The following is a 19512-nucleotide window of genomic DNA, read 5'->3' as shown; positions in this document are numbered from 1 at the left end:
ACCCAAGGACGATGACAGCTCCTCTTTATAGAGAGCTGAAGTCCCTCAATCAAATAAGAAAAAATAATTTTTTGATCCTGTTTGAATTGTGCTATGATTCAAACATATGATGTTTGTGAATTTAAAAGATCATTTTGCAAGTCTAGAAAGTCACAGTTTGTCACAGTATCCAGCCATTCAGGTTTGTGTCGTAACTCCTCAGTAAAGCCATCTCTTGCCTCGCATAATATACGTCACCAACACCAGCTAGCTAGCTAGGTAATGTAGCCATGTTCCACACACAAATTAACATTATCTTACCTGGTGTGTTTCACCACAGCGACTCCTGGTCTTTTTTATCAGCCAGGAAGTGAAAGAATGAGCAAGACCCGTTGCTCGTGTGAGTGAATCCCGCAAACACACAGGCACGGTAGCTTCAATGAGAGCTTCAACGGCACTTACGTGACTTTCTAATAACATAGTTTCGCAGTTTTATACTTAAAGAGCTCATTATTAACTGCAACTTTCTTGACTCGCATAATTATCTTTTAAATTGACAAACGTGTGTAATTCCTGGCTCAACATGAACGGGGTCAAAAAATTGCTTTTTCCTTGCCACTGATTACTGTACATATTTTTTCTGAAGTAGATAACAATGGTGGTCCACCAGAAGGGGGGACTTTACCACTCTATAGTGTAGGAAAAAAAGTTACTTTTAGATTTCTTTATTATTGTCCCTCCTGTTCACTAATTAAGTTCCTGCTGACAACTGCTCTGTGCTGAGACACACTATTTCATATAGATTAACAGATCCCTGTGTGTAATTGTTTGAGCTACTCATTCAGGAAGAAAGTCTTTGAGGTGTTGAGAGATAAGGGCAGATCAAATCAGACAGTGTTGTTAATTGGCCTGTCCTGGGTTTCCTGAGTCCTATTCAGCTCTGTTGCCACTCAGACCTCTTGAGTAGCCCAGCCCACAACCCTTTGTTTTAGTCAAGCCTTTAATGTAGTAGTAAAGAGAATAGGAAACGCCGTCATGGCACATTGCAGTCTGGGTAGTAGCATCTATACTTTAGGATATGCTTCTTTAAGGGAGAAAAAACAAGAATGTACCAGTCAATGAGCAAATGCAACACTATGAGAGAAGCAGAACAAGGAGCACTACTTTGTGAAATTACAGGAAATATATGGCCCCAATCCGTACGCACTTGTGATGCGGTCAAGTGGTTTGGGTAAGCTTGTTAGAAACTATTGTGGGTTTTAGGGAGGTGGGTCATGAAGTGACAAAGCAGTGTTCTGAATAAGTTATTAGTAACTTTCAGAGACATGCAGTAATCCAACTTTGACCTTCTCTCTCCCTCTCTCCCACTCTCTGACCCCTTTTATACTGCCTGTTCAAGGCAGGGACATCACACCGTTATGCTGCCTCACCGTGCTGTATGTAAGGCACGATTACAGAATGGGGGGACAAAGTGGTCTCACCTTTCATCCTCCATGGGAAGTAGTAACAGCACCGAAACAGTGTCTGCATAAACAGGAAAGTCTGCGGGACGGTATCATGGTAGCAATTATCGGTTAACTCAAAGAAGAGCAGTGGCCATAAAGGTCAATGCTGATGTTACATGTCACTCCTGTCATGCCTTTTTTGATTCTGTAAAAGCCTTAATGCAGTGTATAATTACACACTGGAGCTGAATGATCCCGTTATCATTTGGTTTTGTGTAAAAATGTAAAAGAGGCATATAGAAGGGACTTTGTAGCGGCGTGATCTCTGTGTAAAAGGGGCTTCTGTCTCTGTCACACAGCAAGCAGCTTTATCATCAGCGCTGCTGCGCCGAGGTTCTCCATTACACAGCTTTTGAGCAGGAAAATGTGTTGAAGTCTGACATATTTAAATGTCTCTGATCGTAATGTCAAGTAAAATTATTTCCCTCTGCAAATATAGCCCTAACACAGTGTCCTAACAGCAAGGATGTTCCTCTCTGTCCACACTGAATCTGTTGAGTATGTACTTCTGTAACATCATAGGAACAAACCATGTACCTGAAAGATTTCTTTTCCTCAACAGTAGTCATCTTCTCAAGCATGGCCCATATTAGGTAAACAGTTGCGACTGGCTAAATTTGGCCTCCTTTAGGATTTTCATTTGAAGTTAATAAGATTTTGTGAGGAGGCTCCAAACAAGACAAAATGGAGCAGAGGGAGAGTGGCTGTTATGCTATATACACTCTAAGAGCTGATAAGGGGAATGGGGTGTGTACTGTAGGCAGGTGGAGATCGGGTGACTGGGAAGCAGCAGGAAGATCTGAGGACAACAGCTGGAGGGAGAGGGGATGGCAGGGTCTGAAACTGCTGGAGAGGTCAGAGTCAGTAAATAAGCAGAAATAACAAAACTATGTTAGGGTGTAAGCTGCTCTTGTTGACTGTGACAAAAGTTTCTCAAATGAGAACTTTGAAAAAGTGACTCATGATTGCTGGCACCAGTGTATTAATATTATAAGCTTATTTAATACCCATCCTAACTAAAATGCCATATTTGGTATAATCTGTTTTGCCATTGACCATCACCATCTGTCCGTCTGTCCATCCATGCACTGCATATCTCTTCCTCTGTGTGTCTGTGTGTGCAAGAGAGAGAAAAGTCGGAGACAGAAAGAGAGGCAGACAGACAGATCAGTGCGTCAGCAGTCGTGCTTATGAGACGGAGCAGTGAAAAAAGAGCAGGGATAATAAGGGATAATCACGGCTTTATCCTGTCACTGCCAATCACACTGGATAGAGGACTGAGAGATGAAGACAGCAGGCCATGTAGCCCCATGTCGATACGCCTGACCAGCCATCCGCTCCCTCTGCGATAGCCTGTAAGAAATGCTCTAGCCCATAGATGAGAACCCTAATCCAGCAATACACTCACACTCTCACTCTGGTAGATTAGCTGCAAGGTCTCTTCCCACACTGATCCAGGATCCCTCTGTTTCTTCTTAAGGGGAGGCAGATGGAAAGAAACATAACTTTATAGGAAGAAAATGAGAATATGAGGAGGCGGCGAGAGAGACAGAGTAAGCGGGATAAGGACAGAGAGGGAGGGAGTCGAGTAAAAAGAGGAAAATGCAAAGAGACAAGAAAAGAAAGGGGGAAAGCAGGGAGAAGAGAGAAATAACGGGGTCATACCTCGAACCTTACTGAATACAAAGAGAGAGCAAGAAGCAGGCAAGAAAGCACAATTTATATTTGAATCAGGCTTGAGCAAAAAGAGAGTGAAATAAACAGTGAAAAAAAGGGAAATGTTTCTGGTAGCCTAGTTTCTCCTCCACAAAGACCTGGAAAAGCTGCCGGGCCATGAACTAAACACAGAATAAAAGCAGGGTGAGACAGGGAAAAGGATATGGATGGAGAAAGTGTGGGTGATGATGAAGCTGAAGCAGCTAAATTGTCATGGTTACCATCGCCAGTGTGTGAGAGGGCTGCCTGCGTACGTGTGTGTGTGTGTGTGTGTGTGTGTGTTTAAAGTAGAGCACTGGGCTTGCAATGTCAACAAATATCATGTGATATTTGCAGAAGCTTGCTGTAGACATGGTGTAATCCTAATGAAGGTTTTTGCATTTTCTTTTTACAATATCTACCAAAGAGCTGCTTTCAGTCAGCATTACATCATTTTTAGAAGGTGCGTAAGTGTAAATGACACACACGGAGACACAGAGATTAGGAATTTAACACTGCACTGAATATGATTCACCTTGTAGCAGTTTATGGTGTAAATGTGTCGCTAAATTTAGTGTTTTCTCACAATATCCCCAAGCTGTTAATGATAATAAATTCCAAACACATCTGTACAAACTGCGACAGATACACCAGTGTAAATTTCCGCATTCCCCCTTAAAGGGACAGTTCACCTCAAAATCAAAAAGGCATATTTTTCCTCCTTCGCCCAGAGACACACCACAAAGACTACAGCCAATAGCTGCACCTGAGTGAGAGGAAATAACTCTCCATACCAGCAGGCTGCGGTAGTCTGTATTTGTCAAACAAAAAGGGAAACCAGAAGTGCCACAGGACGGATTCAAGATGCTAGTTCGCCAGTTAGCACGTTAACAACACAACCCAATGTTGAAAGAAGTTATGTTTAATGTGTGCTAGTAAACAAAAACACAAACAGTTCCAAACTGTTTCTACTAAAGAGCTCAGTGGCTAAAAAATAATTGTACCTAATGAAACAAATTTGTTACAGTCTCATGCCCTCCTGACTTTAGTTGATTGTTTGCTTCCCTCATAGTCTCAGATTTCATTCAGTGACACACTCCATTGTCTTTGACACAAGAAAAGGACAAGAAAAGGCTGTCAGGGGCTGACGAGCACCAATGGTGCAGGACACACAGCAAAAACTAGGTCAACAGACGTTTACCAACGGTCCTACATTGACCAATGGCAGACAGTTGGCTTAGTGTGCCAGGGCCCTGACCTATAGAGCAATTTATCAGTCTATATTGTTCTGGTGTGAGTTGCCAAGTGTTGATATCAGCCATAGGGATGTCTGTCTTCACTCCAATATAATGGAACTAAATGGCACTCAGCTTGTGGTGCTCAGAGCGCTAATTTTTTTTTTTTTTTTTTTTGAAAAACTCAACAGCAATGTCTCTTTCCAGTAATCATGACCTGGTTACTCAAGATAATCCACAGACCTTGTTGTGAGCAGTTTCATGTAGGAACTATTTTCTTTCTATCAAACTACACCTGCCAGCTGTATCACTGTGCAGAAGGAAGTGTGCATGTACTACTAACTCAACTAGCACCACTGCGCTAGCTAACGTTTACATCTTGTACTTTCACTACCACGAGCCTCTTCTGAGTAGATACACGCTTCCTTCTCCTTTTCGGTAGAAAGGAAATAGTTCCTACATGAAACTGCTCATAATCTATGTGACTGCATTTTGAATAATCTGTTTGTAATTCTGTGCTTTGAGCACCATAAGCTGAGTGCTATCTAGTTCCATCTCTATTGCCAGTGACACTCTTAGTGACACTTTTATTTGGGGTTAACTGTCCCTTTAAGCTTAAGTTGCTTTTTATATGTTGTGACGTCAACCTTTATTAATGCTGCATAACTTGTTCCTGTTCTGACTGCTGTTGGTATTACTCACAGTACACGGTGTATTTTATCCTTATGTTTGGGTCTGTTTCCCACATATACATCCCTTTATGTGTGGCAGACTAGAGTGTTTGATTTGATGTCTCTTTTTTTTTCTTTCTTTCTTTTTTGACGCCTCTTGTGTATTCCTTTGTGGAGGAGCTGTAAATTGAAATAGGTGGTTGAATGAACATCCAGGATACATCTATAGTTAGAAAAAAATCCACCCTCATACAGTTCCTGTCCATACAGTCGGAGCTTATTGTCTCACTACGCATTTTTGGAAAATTTGGTTTTCAACTGTACTCCTCCTGAAGTGCCCTTATATTTTACGATCACCTTTTCATCCTTTTCCTTTTTCACATTTTTCTCCTTTTGATCCTCGTCATCTTTTGTCAAGCAAGACTGCACACTTCATCTACGCACACACTCATACACGCACTCAAACAGCAAGGAGAATACACACTCGACTGTCACCGTGTCACAATAGGTAAAAAATCAAAGAAAGCCAATTAAGTCTCACTCAGCCCGCAGAGTTTCTCCCATCACTCTCCCACAAACACGTTCATGTGCTCTTCTTCTTCTTCTGTGCCACCCCTCATCCTTTCAACTTATCTATACAGTTGTCAGATTTGGAAAAACTCCTGAGTTGCTACCGTCTTGACGAAATAAGTCTCACTAACTGCTTCTACAGTACACACACACGTCTGTGCACAAACACGTGCACCTACTTTCTCAACAAAGGAGGCCATGTGATCTGTGCTCTCTGAGGCAGTTTGTGTCAGTCACTCTTCATCTGCCCTTTTTTCTTATTCTCTGTTTTTGTCATTTTCATCATTTCCGCCATTTTCTCTCCCACCCTATTTTCTATTCTCCATCATATCTGTCTCCTCAGGTGTTTACACACAAACGTCTGCCTGTATCTTAATCACACCATCTCCTCTGACTAGCTGAGATCTCTCTTCATCCCTCTGACTATCCGAGGGTAAAATAAATGTGGCCTAAAAACAGAGATTGCCTCCAGAACACAGTCAACATCTGCTCAAAACTAATTGGCTGCCAAGTGATTTTCACCTTGGTTTCAGTTGATTTCCAGCAGAGTATAAAACTTTACCTTCCACTCAGACTTTACAGCTTGAAATATAAGATTGAACCCATTGGCATGCCTCTCATACCTGCCTTGGATGTCAGGAAAACGTATTTCTGTGGCTACTTCGATATTATCACAGCCCCTTGTCTTCTCAGTCTCTGATACTGGATGCATTGTTATTTCCCTAACCAAACAGGAGCATCTGCTTTAAATGGTTTAACACAGAGTGACGTGTCCTCATGTCAGCCAGGAACATTTGACTTTTCAGTGATTTTAGTTCATAATCTGGTGACTAATGCTTACTGTGTTTATCAGGGGATTCAAACAGAACTGGGATCATGACCCATTTTGGGTTTATAACTATATTCTAAACAGCTGGAATGAGAGACAGCTGCACTATTGTTAGCTGTTTGTTGATTTAATTCCAGTTTCCGGCAATACAACTGACACTTAATTAAACGAGTTTAGATGAGTGGTGAGAAGCACTGGAGGGTTGGCAATCAGCTCCCACACTGCCAGAAGTCTGGAGAGAAAACTTGTACAGAATTACATTTATTTAGTCGGTAACAAGTAGCTGCCATGGCATTTTTTGTAACATGTCCTCATACCTAAACAACAGAATAAGTCATTTGGCAATGACTCCCAGTATGGCAAATGTGACCACTGGAGAGTACCAGGACAGACACATGTACTCTGGTTTTGAAACAGTCGTAGTTTTACTTGGTAACATTTAGACAATGAAACTACTTGGTTAGGTTAAGGTAAAGTTTTGGATTAAGATAAAATACATACATATAATTTTTGTATGTAACTCAAGATAAGCATGTTACATATGTAAGTTAGTATATTACATTAGTTAACTAATGTACTTAAGGTAAAATAAGGCAATGTTGACTTTTGCTTTTACACAGGACATGAAGAGCAATTTCCTTGGTAAAGTCCTGTGTTTGTTTGACCAGTCCATCCACCCCAATCTTGTCCATACACAGGCTTTGTCACTCTTTGTACTATGTCACTGGACTTCCTGTTTTGCTCCCATCATCATTAATACAACCACTAGAGGTTTCCGCCTAATAATAAATGGAAGTATGGGTTGTAATAAGCCGCTTGCACAGACAGGCTACTGTATATAGACTGCCATGCCTGAAATCATTGTTTTTGGGTTGTCCATCTATCCCATTCTCCTGAACACAATATCTCAAGAACACCTTGAGGGAATTTCTTCAAATTTAGCACAAACATCCACTTGGGTCTCATTCTTATAAATGCAATATCTCAAGGAGGCCCTTAAGGGATTTTATCACCCTTGGCACAAATGTCCACTTAGATTCCACAATGAACTGATTAGATTTCGGTCATCAAGTGTCAAGGTCACTGTGAGTTTTTGTTTCATTCTTGTAAACGTGATATCTCAAGAACATCTTGAGGGAATTTCCTCAAATTTGGCACACATGTTCACTTGGACGCAAGAATAACCTGACTAGAATCTGGTAATCAAAGGTCTCTGTGACCTCATAATACAGTTTTTTGGCCGTAACTAAAGAATTCATATGCTAATTATGACAGAATTTCACACAAATGTAGGATTAAATGATAAAGTGATTAAATTTTATATCCAAAAGGTCAAAGGTCAGCTTCACTGTGACATCATAATGTTCTGCAAAAACACTTTTGTGGCCATTATTCAACACCATAACTCAGGAACAGAAGGGGAGACATTTGGTCAGATACTGAATTGATGACTCTAATCTTGGGTGCCCATCTTAAAACTGTGCTGGTTGTATAGATCGTCTGTGCTGCCAGGTTGAAGATGTGTGCAAAGCATCCATGTTTTAGAATATGTAGCTTCTTTGCAGCAACATCCATATTTGAAGCATTGTCTACTGTGTGGAGGAGTCTAGACATGGGGGGAGGTCTGTTTTTTTGTTTACATATTTTGTTGTTACAAAAGTTGGATAATGCACTGTTTAAAAGTATCCACAGACTGAATGAGGTGGTCTGATAACATACAAAGGAGTGGCAGCAAACACCTCAGTATGGGCAGGCGAGTATATTTCAGCTGTGCAGGCTGCATGCTGGCACACTGACAGTCCCCATCTGCACTACTCTCAACCTCAAAAATACTCTCAAATTACCATCCTCTCCTCCTTTAGAGGCCACCTATTACATTCGAACCAGAGAAAATCTGTTGTCTTTTGCATTTCATGGCCACTGAATGTCAGCCCAACTCATCTCCCTCCATAAAATTGTGGCTTGTTTTCCAGTCTCTCGCTGCTTTTTGTCTGATCCTCTTGTCTCTTAATTTTTTTTTCTTTTCTTACACATACACACAAACTCATAGCTTGTTTCTTTAACTTTTAGTACATATGACACTTTGTTAGTATGACAGACCTTTTTTCTGTTTTGTGCCATGTGTTGCGTTGAATTTGACTTCCTTTTGTTTGCTCACATCTTTGCACCAGTGTCATTGTGTTTGTGGATTTTTTCGGTTTAGAAAACAGTGATAAAAAGATAATGACATTGATGGACTGCAGGTGCTGTATTGTAAATGTCAAATGGCATTTCTCGTACTTGCTATGACATGTTTCTGCGGTTTGAGAGAAGTTCTGATGAAATAAAGCTGTGGTCTTAATGGAAGCAAACAGACAGAGAGCCAGACTGCTGACTGAGGCAAGATGGATTCTTAATGTCATATTTGATTTTAAACATAGTTTTCACTGTGATTATTGACAGCAATAGTTTCTCAATGTCATAGATTGTCATTAAAAAAGTTAAAGTATGTTTTATATATAGTTGCAATGCGTTATCTTCTTTTTTTTACTGTTACTACTGAGACTATTTATCGCAATACACAATACATTCCATTTACAGCACACTGTATGTCAGCATAAACACCATAGATAGAATATAAGCCAACACAGTGGTGCCAGTGTTTTATTTGATGCCTTAAAATGTACATAATAAAATCTGGCATTAATGCTTTCCCAAAAAGCGAGGTGCATATTGCAAAAGGTCACAAGATCACAGCCTAACACCTGCATTATGCATTTCTTTAGCCACCACAGAAAGCTGTTACAGTGAAGGTGGTAGTTCACCCCAAATTCAGAAATACATATTTTTCCTCTTACCTGTAGTGCTGTTTATCAGTCTAGATTGTTTTGGTGTGAGTTGCCAAATGTTGGAGATATCAGCTGTAGAGATGTAAATACATTTGAAAAACTTATCAGTAGTGTCTCTTTCCAGTAGTCATGACCTGGTTACTCAAGATAATCCACGGAGCTTGTTGTGAGCAATTGCATGCAGGAACTATTTTTTTCCTGGTTAACTAACACCTGCCAAATGTATCATTGCACAGAGGGAAGTGTGCATCTACTGCTAACTCACCTTTGCTGCTACATGAAACAGTGGGTTCTCTGTTCTCCATCTTGTTTTCAAGATGTTTTCAAGCAGTGTCCACGAGCCATTGGGGGTTAATTACAACAGTTATGAGTGCTATATAGATAAGATAGAAGCTGCTACCAAGGCTGTTCTAAATCGACACATCTTCTCAAGATCACATGACACTGTAGTTTGTTTTAATTAGCTCTGCTTCACTCTTGTGTTTCTAGGTTCTTTCCTGGGTCCCCTCCTGTTTATTATCTACCTCCTCTCGGCTATATCTCTCATAAATATAACATCCACTTCCGTTGTCCTACAGATGACACCCAGCTCTATCTGTCCACCAAACCTACCTCCGCCCTCCCACCTTCCTCCCTGTCTGACTGCCTTTAGGAAATCAAATCCTGGTTCTCCTGCAATTTCCTCAAATTAAATAGTGATTAAGCTGAATTACTTCTCATTGGCACCAAATCCACCTTAGCAAAAATTGACAGTTTCAAACACACAGTTTCATATTGATTACTCCTTTGTCTCCCCCTCCCAGCAAGTTAAGAGTCTGGGCATTATCCTTGACAGCACTCTGTCATTCCAAGCTTATATCAGTAATGTCACTCGGTCTGTTTACTTCTATCTATGCAACATTAACCGCCTTCACCCATCCCTCAAACCACACAGTACCGCTGTTCTTGTTCACGCCCTAGTTACATCCCGTATTGATTACTGTAACTGGCTTATTTTTGGTCTCCCTCTCAAGTCCATCCACAAACTTCTACTGGTCCAGAACTCTGCCGCTTGCATCATCACCAGAACCCCCTCCGTCAATTACATCACTCCTGTCCTTCAGCAGCTTCACTGGCTCCCTGTTAATACCACATTGACTTTAAGATCTTACTCCTCACCTTCACCTTTAAAGCCATCCACAACCTAGCTCCCCTGTAGCTCTCTGAACTCTTACACATCCGCACCCCCACCCACACTCTCAGGTCTTCCTCTTCCATCCACCTTACTGTCCCGCCAGCCAGCCTGACTACCGTGGAGTATTCAGCAGCTCTGCCCACCGCCCATGGGACTCCCTCCCACTGGACATTCGTAACATCAAACTCTCTCTTCACTTTCAAATCCAGCCTCAAAACTCATCTCTTTCAAATAGCCTATTCAATTTGACTCCCATCAGTCTAGCCACACACATCCACTATTTACACGGAATTTTATTCACTTTAAACTTGTTTAGCTGAATATTTATTTGTTGTAATGTTATTATTATTTGTATTCTTTATTTTTTTTGTTACTTTCTTCCTTATCTGGTTGACTCTATTAATTTGTTGTTATTTTCCCTATGTTTGCCTGTAAGGTGACCTTGAGTGTCTTGAAAGGCGCCTATATCAGTGTGGACTTAAAATGACATTAGATTCAGGCAGATACATGGGTCTCGGGTCTCTACTGACTGGTTAGGGAAAATTGAATCCTCCTCCCCCACAGAAATCAGTCAGAGTGGAAACAATTTCCGACTGAAGATGAAAACAGAGTGTAAAGAGTTCTGTCTAATACCAGACAAAACTCAACTAGCACCACTGAGCTAGATAACATTACAGCTCAGCCAAGGAGGAAGCCATTTATGTTCATGTCTCTCACAGTCAGGAGCACAAGTCTTTCGTCCATGAGTAGCATGTTCTTCTGTCCAACACTTGGTAACTGACACCAAAAAAATCTAGACTGATAAATATCACTACAGGTTAAAAGATTTTGTGGTGAACTGTTCCTTTAAAAAGTTGCCTATTTATACATCCAACAGACATGAAGCAACATTAGCATTTGGACTCATTTTGCTTACCTGACGAATGTAACTCCAATAATCCCTCTCCTTTTAGCTCTGTTTTGGTCTCCGCCAACTCTGAGGGGATATACTGTCTCTTTAAATGCTTCACTGTGTTCACCAGCTACTCATCAACTAAGGAGCACTTCCCAGTGACACATAAGTGAAATTCCTTTTTAAAAAGTGAACCAATATGGATCACAACCCAGGGATGGTATTTATTATTTGCTACACTTCCCTGTGATGACTCAGAAGACATGTAGAAGTGTGCATGACCAACATGAATGCACATTAGTTTAGTAGAAAACTATCAGTGCAGGGTGCCAAACATGAAAACTTGTGAGCTTCCAGTCCTGACTGTGACTTAGATATCTAATTAAGCACAGAGCTGCCATGAAAACATCTGCTATCATCTGCAGGCTTTGTACTTGCAAATTGTAGCTTTTGTGTATTCTTTGCATGAATATTGATTACTGCACAGAGACCTCTGAATTACAAGCTGCTGGAGAGAACCAAGGTTACATCAAAGCCTAGTGCTATCAGTACATTTTATATTTCTTTCTATTACGGACCTTTTATTGTGATTAAAGTGGAGCAGCAGGAAGTAACCTTTCAGTGAGAGCAGTATGAAAAAGGATTAGTATTGACACTAGGTGCTTTTGAATACATGGCTGCGGGAGAAATGTAGCATATAACAACTCAGTGGGAGCCCATCACTATCGAATGTCGATGTGAACACATTAGCTTGGGAGTTGTTGAAAAAAGTAATAGAGCGAATAGTAAAGGAGTGGACATGGCAACCGCTTCTCTAATGGGGGCTTAGACTGCATCCTCCATCACAGTGGGAGAACCTGCCAGAGAAGGAGTAACAAGGCGATTCAGTGTCCAATGTTATTATCAGTAGCTTCATACGGTGCAACACGAGTTCTAAAGCGAAATGAATAATTCATTTAAATGCAAACCCTCAAATGCATGTTTCAACAAGTCACCGCCAATACCAGGAGCTTCTATATTATTAACAAATGTGCAGATATGCACATTACAAACGTCTCTCCCTCTGTGTTCCTACATGCCCTTCAGTCTCTGTGAATTTCACTACTTTGGTTTGATGTTGCCTTCAAGGAATCATCAAGGAACTTGGGCTCCACGCTGTTGAATCTAAATACGGGGTGAAAAGCATGAAAGTCGGCTTGTTCTTGAAATATTTTATTGTCACTGTGCAACCTGACAATCTAGTCAAAAGCAGACTCTGGAAATTGGGCAACTTCATCCTCAACCCACACTTTTTAGTTAAAACTGTAGTTGGTAACTTTTATATGCTGAAACTTTCACTGCATCCACAATGTAGTACATGAGACAGTCTGTGAAAAATCATGTGCCTTTTCCTCCTCGTGGTGCTTCTAATGTCATTTGCTAAAATCTACCATGGCCGACCAAAAATAACCAATCAGAACCAAGGAGTCTCTAACACACCTGTCAGTCGTGTCAATCACTGCTCATGAACTGCAGTCAAACTGTCAAACTAGGCAGCGCTGATCAAAAAGAATTCAAGATTTTGCTACTGCATTGCCTGTTTTTCACCTCAGATGTTTTTAGAAACGTATTTTAGTGTACTGTTTAGCTGTAAAAGTTTGCTCAGGCCGGTGGGCGGTGGTTTTCAACATGATGGCCACTTCACAAACTTTCTCATTTTATAGCTAAACACTGCACTAAAATATGCAATATAGTAACAGGATATGATTCATATTTGATCAGCACTGCCTAGTTTAACAGTTTGACTGCAGTTCATGAGCCAAACCATAATGTTTTTTCTAAAGCTAACCATGAGCTTTTATTGCCTAAAACTAAGGAAGTAAACCTAATTATGTTTTTTTTTACCAATGTTCTAAGTTTATTTTGAAAAGAGACTGCCTGCATTTAATAAGCAGAAACCGTACGTAAGAGAATGGAAGTATATTTTGAAAAGACACAATGCATGTAACAAGCATAACTTGACACGTCGTTCCCGAACATCCGGAGGTGATGTTGGAGGGTACCTAGAGTGTCATAGTTGGATGTTTGGGGCCACTGGTTTTTGAGGAGTTGGGAGCGAGAATGTGTTGTCACATGAAGTGGATTCTTGCAAAGGCAGAGGACCATGTTTCTTTTTCCAAACATTATCTGTCTAATGTACTGCAGGTGGGAATCAAACCTGGGCCGTTGCAGTGAGGACAGATCCTTTGTGCCTGGGGCTGCTGCTCTAACCCCTAAGCCAGTGATGGCCCAAATTCAGATATTACTTTTTACGTCCTGTCTTTGCTTCTGTTTTTAACATGGGTTATGTTTTGGCAATTGGATGTGCATGTACTGCAGCTAATTAGTACATGTGGGTGTTAATTAGGTCCGTGGCTGCAGCCGCTGTGTCAGTTACACATCCTGCTACCCTGCATGGACGTCTTACTTTTTAAGGTTATGCTAGTGGTAACTCTGAAACTCATTTATGATATACATGTTCCTGTTGTAATGCACACCACTCTACTGCATTGAAAGCTGTTGAAGCCAGTTTAGGAAGTTTAGAATGAGCCTTTTGATAGTTTTAATTATGCTGCAATCAGCCTCTTTTCTTTCATCTGTAATCTCAGTTTCCCAGTGATTAATTACCAACAACACCATTTGCAAGTCTCTTATGCCTTCTGCCCTTTTGCTACTAGCTGACTATCATCAGAAGATGCTGTCTCCTCCACTCTTCTACCTCCTCTTCTCCCCCAGGCTCACTTCACAAGAGCATCTCCCAGAAATACATCAGGACAGTAACAGTTTCTGCAGAGGTTTAACATGAGCCAAGATGAGAGCACACGTCAGTCTCATGTTAAAGTTTGTCCACGTAGTTTTCTGTTGCAGAGACATTGCGAAGATACATTCTTGGTGGTGTTTGAATCTTTTCTTGGTCTTGTTCCCTGAGTATATAATCACCTCACTACATGTGTTCTGGCACAGCCCTCTGGTTTAATTTTATACCACACCTAAATCCAGTTCAAAGAACTGAGGGAAGACTGCCTCCGTGTCCTGCAGCCCAGAGCTTGGAAACAGCCGCTCCGAAAATGTGAGACCTGTCGAAACCACATGTTTCAAGACCTACTTTTTATAGTGTTGTTTTCTGAATGGAACTTATTGAGACTATACTTAATGAAGCACAGACAGTGCCATTAAAGGGCTCTGTAGGTTTCAATAGCCCACTGATATGTACATACTTACTGAGTGAAGGAGGCCCATTTATTTACACTACCTGCTGTGCAGTATATATGGCCATCACGAACTAAGTCTGTCTGTTGCATAACAGGAGGTTTGCACTATAGGGATCACCTCACTCTGCAGGAGAAGTTGCAGGAGAAGATGAATGAGCACAAATCTCTCTGAAACCAACATGGCAGGGGGAAATCTGTAATGCATACTGTGCACTTTACTGGAGGAAAACTAGGAGTCCCTGCCAAATAAAAGTTGGGTAAAAAAACAAGACTTACAGAAGAAATTACTAAAAAAAAAGTGATGGTAACTGAGCCTGTGAGCAGGACCAGGCTGTGCTATTCAGGTTCCAAACAATAGGGCTACCTTCACATTACAGGGCAAAGTAGAATGATTTGATGACCTCATTTTGCATAATTATTAGCCATGTGCTTTTGTTTGAGAGATTGTATTTATTTTCTGAGAAATACCCTTTAGAGCAACAGGTATTTGGTTTTGGGATGACGGCCACTAGCTCTAGAGGAGAGTCCAGAATGATGGGGTTGTGATGTAGAGGGTTTCATGGAGGAACATTTCCTCCAAACCTTACAATATTCCGGGCTACATTACAATATCTGTCGGTGCGTTACAACACTGTCACCACAGGTAGGCAATCTGTCCTCATCAGAACGCATGTGGCAGTTGCACTGTATTGGCTGGCGATTAGGGCAGCCTACCACATCAGCAGTTCAGCTACAACAGCCTTCTGTAATTTCAAAGACCTGTCCAACACAGTTTGGTTAGTAATCTGTGCCTGCACTGTGAAGTATGACCTGGAGAAACCATGGATGGGGAAACACATACATGAATCTTGATATTACCATTCTCAAGCGGTTGCATGGCCAGTGATCAGATATGTATCAGAATTAGGACCACATATCAAAGTGGCCCAGCTCTGATTGGAAAAATTTTGATTTCTATGTTGACATGAGAGCAAAACAAAATCAGATTTTGGCCACATGTGCTTGTAATAATTGTGAATACAATTCCAGACCCTAACAATGGAACATAATGAGCTCTGTTTTTTAACACACAACATTAACATACATCCAAACCTGATACCCATTCATCCAGTTATTTTTAAGTCTTTCAGTAATTCTGGCAGTGGGAGTATGGACTTATAATGGGCAGTGGGAGATGTGATTTTGGAGCAGCATGGAGGTAAAAATGTGCTTCACATGACCCAGCCGTCTAATCTTTGGTGTCCACCAGCTCTGCCAAAGTACCCGCTGCAGTCAAGAACCAAACCTCCACCAGCTCCAGTAATAATGTTTTATGTCTGACCCTACACACAAACCCCCGTGCAGCAATAAATAAAGCATAATCAGTGTGTTTGGCAGAGAAGAATATTCAAGTAGATTCTTTGTACTTTTTTTTGCTCTATAGTTTTTTTTTCTTTAAAGAGGTTTGTTAAGTTTTAGCTGTTAAAATTTTTTGTCCTCCTCATTATTTGTAAAGCCCAAGCCCATACAAATTTTGCTTGTTTACACAGCCAGAATGGAAAGGTTTTATCATGCAGTACTGGCAACCGTCGGAGAAAGGACTCAAATGCATGACCTACAAAAGTAGAATAAGAGTTAATATCCTGAGGAAAGCAGAGTTCACCACACAACACAAAGTCCGAAAATATAGGCAAAAATATCCAAAAAACATAAGGCAAAGTTTTGGTCAAAGGCACAGAAAAATGGTCCAGTATTTCCAGGAATAAATTTAGGAAAAATAATACTGGGATGCTTAAAAGGAATAGTGAAGACAAACTGGCACAGACAAAGGTAATGACACAGATTAAATACACAAGGGAGGCAGGATAAAGAGGGACAGGTGGAACTTATCAGGGTGGGGAAGGTTATCACACAGACAGGAAACACAGGAGGGCAGGCAGTGAAGTATCTGAAACGAGAGAAAAAGCTAAGTACCAGGGGTGGGACCAAGTCATTGTTTTGCAAGACACAAGTAAGTCTCAAGTCCTAAAGTTTGAGTTTCAAATCGTACACAAGTCTCAATGCACTCCTCACCAAATATAGTCATTTAACAATAGAGAAGCTAAAAATATATTAAAATTTACAAAAATCCTTAATGCTTTGAAATTTGTATTAATTCGTCAAAACAAGTTGGTTAAAAAGTTGCTTAACTGTTAAGCTAACGGTAGCTAAGCATCAGCTTGCTAACTGCTAATATTAGTGGATTCAGAAAATGAAGGGAAATCATTTGATTTGTGGCAATCTTTTTAAATAACATAATTTCAGTCTTTGGGCTCAGGGGAAGGTTTTAAATAAGTGAGGTCACGAGTCTTTGGTGTTAAAGTCCAAGTCGAGCTGCAAGTCTTTCTTATTTTGTCAAGTTGAATCAATCTGAAGTCATCAAATTTGCGACTTGGGTCTGACTTGAGTCCCATTTACATGAATCGAGTCCATACCTCTGTCTAGTAAGTGCCAAAAAAACAGGACATTGTGACCTAAAAAGCTGAAAACAAGAAAACATAACCTGAATCACTGGATGGGGATGTAACAGGTTACAATTAAATCTATGCATGGCCCTGGACTGCTCTCTCTAGGCTTTTTGTGTGAACTTTCCTTGACCTTGGTTATCAACCACGAATGCACCATTTCCTTCAAAGAGTCAATAATGTCATGTGATGGACTGCTTCTTTCACATTTGTCCTTGGCTGCAGTTTTTTCACCATGGCCCTGAAACTTGCTGCTGTTCCATTTAGAGAGGACGTCAAGTAGCCTATAGCACAATTAGTCGTAGCACAATGACAGCCTTTGCAAACCCAACAAACTTAGTTCAGTTTGCATGCTGTCATTATATGGCTGCAGACAATAACTTAGTAGGTGAGTTTTCACCGTGTATGTTTTACTAGAGAACCAAAAGATCAGCGAGAGTTAACGGCCTGTTGTGGATTTAGTGGCGTCTAGCAGTGAGGTGGCAGAACTGAAACTTCTCCCATGTGAAAACCCTCTCCCCAACATGAAAATGTGAATGGTTCTCTCTGGAGCCAGTGTTTGGTTTGTCTGTTATGGGCTACTGTAGAACAACATGGTGGACTCTTGGAAAAGGACCCGCACCATATGTAGATATAAATGCCTCATTCCAAGGTAACGAAAACACAATTCTTATTTTCAGGTGATTATACTTTAATGAAAACATAGTTATGAATATTATATAGCAGTTCTGCCACTAGATGCCTTTCAATCCTCCACACTGGACCTTTAATTATCCAAGGCACATGTCTTTTAGACTTTGTGAAGTGAAAGAACATGTATTAAGTGCTGCTGTGAATTTCAGCAAAAGGAACTGCACAGCCATCATATCTTGAAATGACTTCCTAAGGAACCCAGAGCCTCATTCACCAACACACATGACTTCAGGGCTGCACAGCTTTGCAGCACTCAGGTCGCGTCATACTCCAAAGACATAATTTATGTTGACACACGAGTCCCCACAACTCTCTCTGAAGCTCCCGTTGGTGGTTCTGAGTCCATAACATCAGTGCTAGTGTAAACCTCAGCCTTCATCTGTCACACCGAGCGCGCCGTGAGCTTTGATGCATTAGCAACGTCCCACGCTCCTGGCCATGAATACTGCATGAGCATGTAACCTACATCTATCCATGCTTCTGTCAGCAGGGGTCCCCTGATCAGACAGGTTCAGTATGCAGGGTGTAACGGTGTCCAGGAATGCTTTTTATGGGGTGTTTAGTTGATTCATTCCCCTGTCAGAAGAGATCAATGTCCTGCTGATTTGACTTGGTTTTTAAACTCTTAAAAGTGCTTTTCAAACGGCTGCCAGAGGCTTGGGGTGTGTGCTCTTTAAATGGGTGTTCAAAATGTGTTCAGGCTATAATAGTAAAAACATAATGGAGGTTTTATTGAGGTGTGATCAGGGTGGGGTAAAACATTAATACATTTCACATATATCATGGTAACAGTACAAGATGTGTTTGATTTATGTCATCTGGCAAACCCAATGTTGGCTTTTGAGGACATTGACCTGCATGACATTATTAATCAAAGTGTAGTCATGTTTTTATGGAGCAGCAGTTAATGTGTACAGAAAAAAAGAGAAATGGAGAGATGGAAGGTCTATGAGACATTGAGGTCGACAAACTCCCACTGATGAGAGTGAATGGGAGGTGTTAATGTTGGGATTTACTAAAGCAGCATAAAATCAGCCAAATGGTGAGGGAAATAAAAAGCAGGCTGGCCAAGGAAAAATGTAATCGTTGCAAGGCTGAGGGAGGAACACTCATGAATAATTTTGCTGCGCACCATATTTAACTGACAGAATATTCAGTGGAGCTGATCAATCCTTAACCATGCAGTTTTAGCTTTCTGTTTGACCAAAAAATAAAATGTTTGTGGTTTCTCTCTTTCTGTCCCAGATTCTGATCGGGGAAGTGACCAGTTTCTTCGTGAAGACAGAGGGAGCTCAGGAGAAGACCATAGTGACTGCTGACTGCTGTTATTTCAACCCTCTCCTCCGAAGGATCGTACGTTTTCTGGGTCAGTTATAGTCCTAAAGATCAGAGCTTTGACTAAATAGAGCCTCTGTACTCTGGGACCAAGGCTCATTTAGACTTACACCAGTGCTCCTCTATCTAAAGGCCAGAAAGAGCCCTTGTCCTTAGTTTAGGTCTCCTGTGGACTAATTTGCCCTCTCTTCTGTTCTGTTGATGTTCCGTGATCTTTTTCATCATCTCTGTATCTCTGTATTTATCTAAGCTATGAATCTTTTAAAGTGGTGGACTGTAGATGTGAAGCAAAAAAGCAAAGGGCTATGTCTGTCTGGACTTTCACTCCCACACAGTTGGCAGTCAGCGTAAGGATTTAATTCCCATTAAAGCGCCTGTTTCTGATTCCTACCA

General features: G+C 40.9%; 1 protein-coding gene across 5 annotated transcripts in view; it reads left to right on the top strand.

Annotated features, from left to right (window-relative positions):
- Positions 1-19512, top strand: part of LOC117254544 (phospholipid phosphatase-related protein type 5-like) — an 80123-nt gene that overhangs the window by 52187 nt on the left and 8424 nt on the right. For all 5 annotated transcript variants that reach the window (XM_078165015.1, XM_078164996.1, XM_078165011.1 and 2 more), the window contains one exon: positions 19030-19150. In XM_078165015.1, coding sequence (XP_078021141.1) covers positions 19030-19150 — 121 coding nt within the window. The remainder of the gene's footprint in view (positions 1-19029; positions 19151-19512) is intronic.

The sequence above is a fragment of the Epinephelus lanceolatus genome, chromosome 3 (assembly GCF_041903045.1).
Source record: "Epinephelus lanceolatus isolate andai-2023 chromosome 3, ASM4190304v1, whole genome shotgun sequence".
NCBI lineage: Eukaryota > Metazoa > Chordata > Actinopteri > Perciformes > Serranidae > Epinephelus > Epinephelus lanceolatus.
This window is presented reverse-complemented; position numbering and strand designations above follow the sequence as displayed.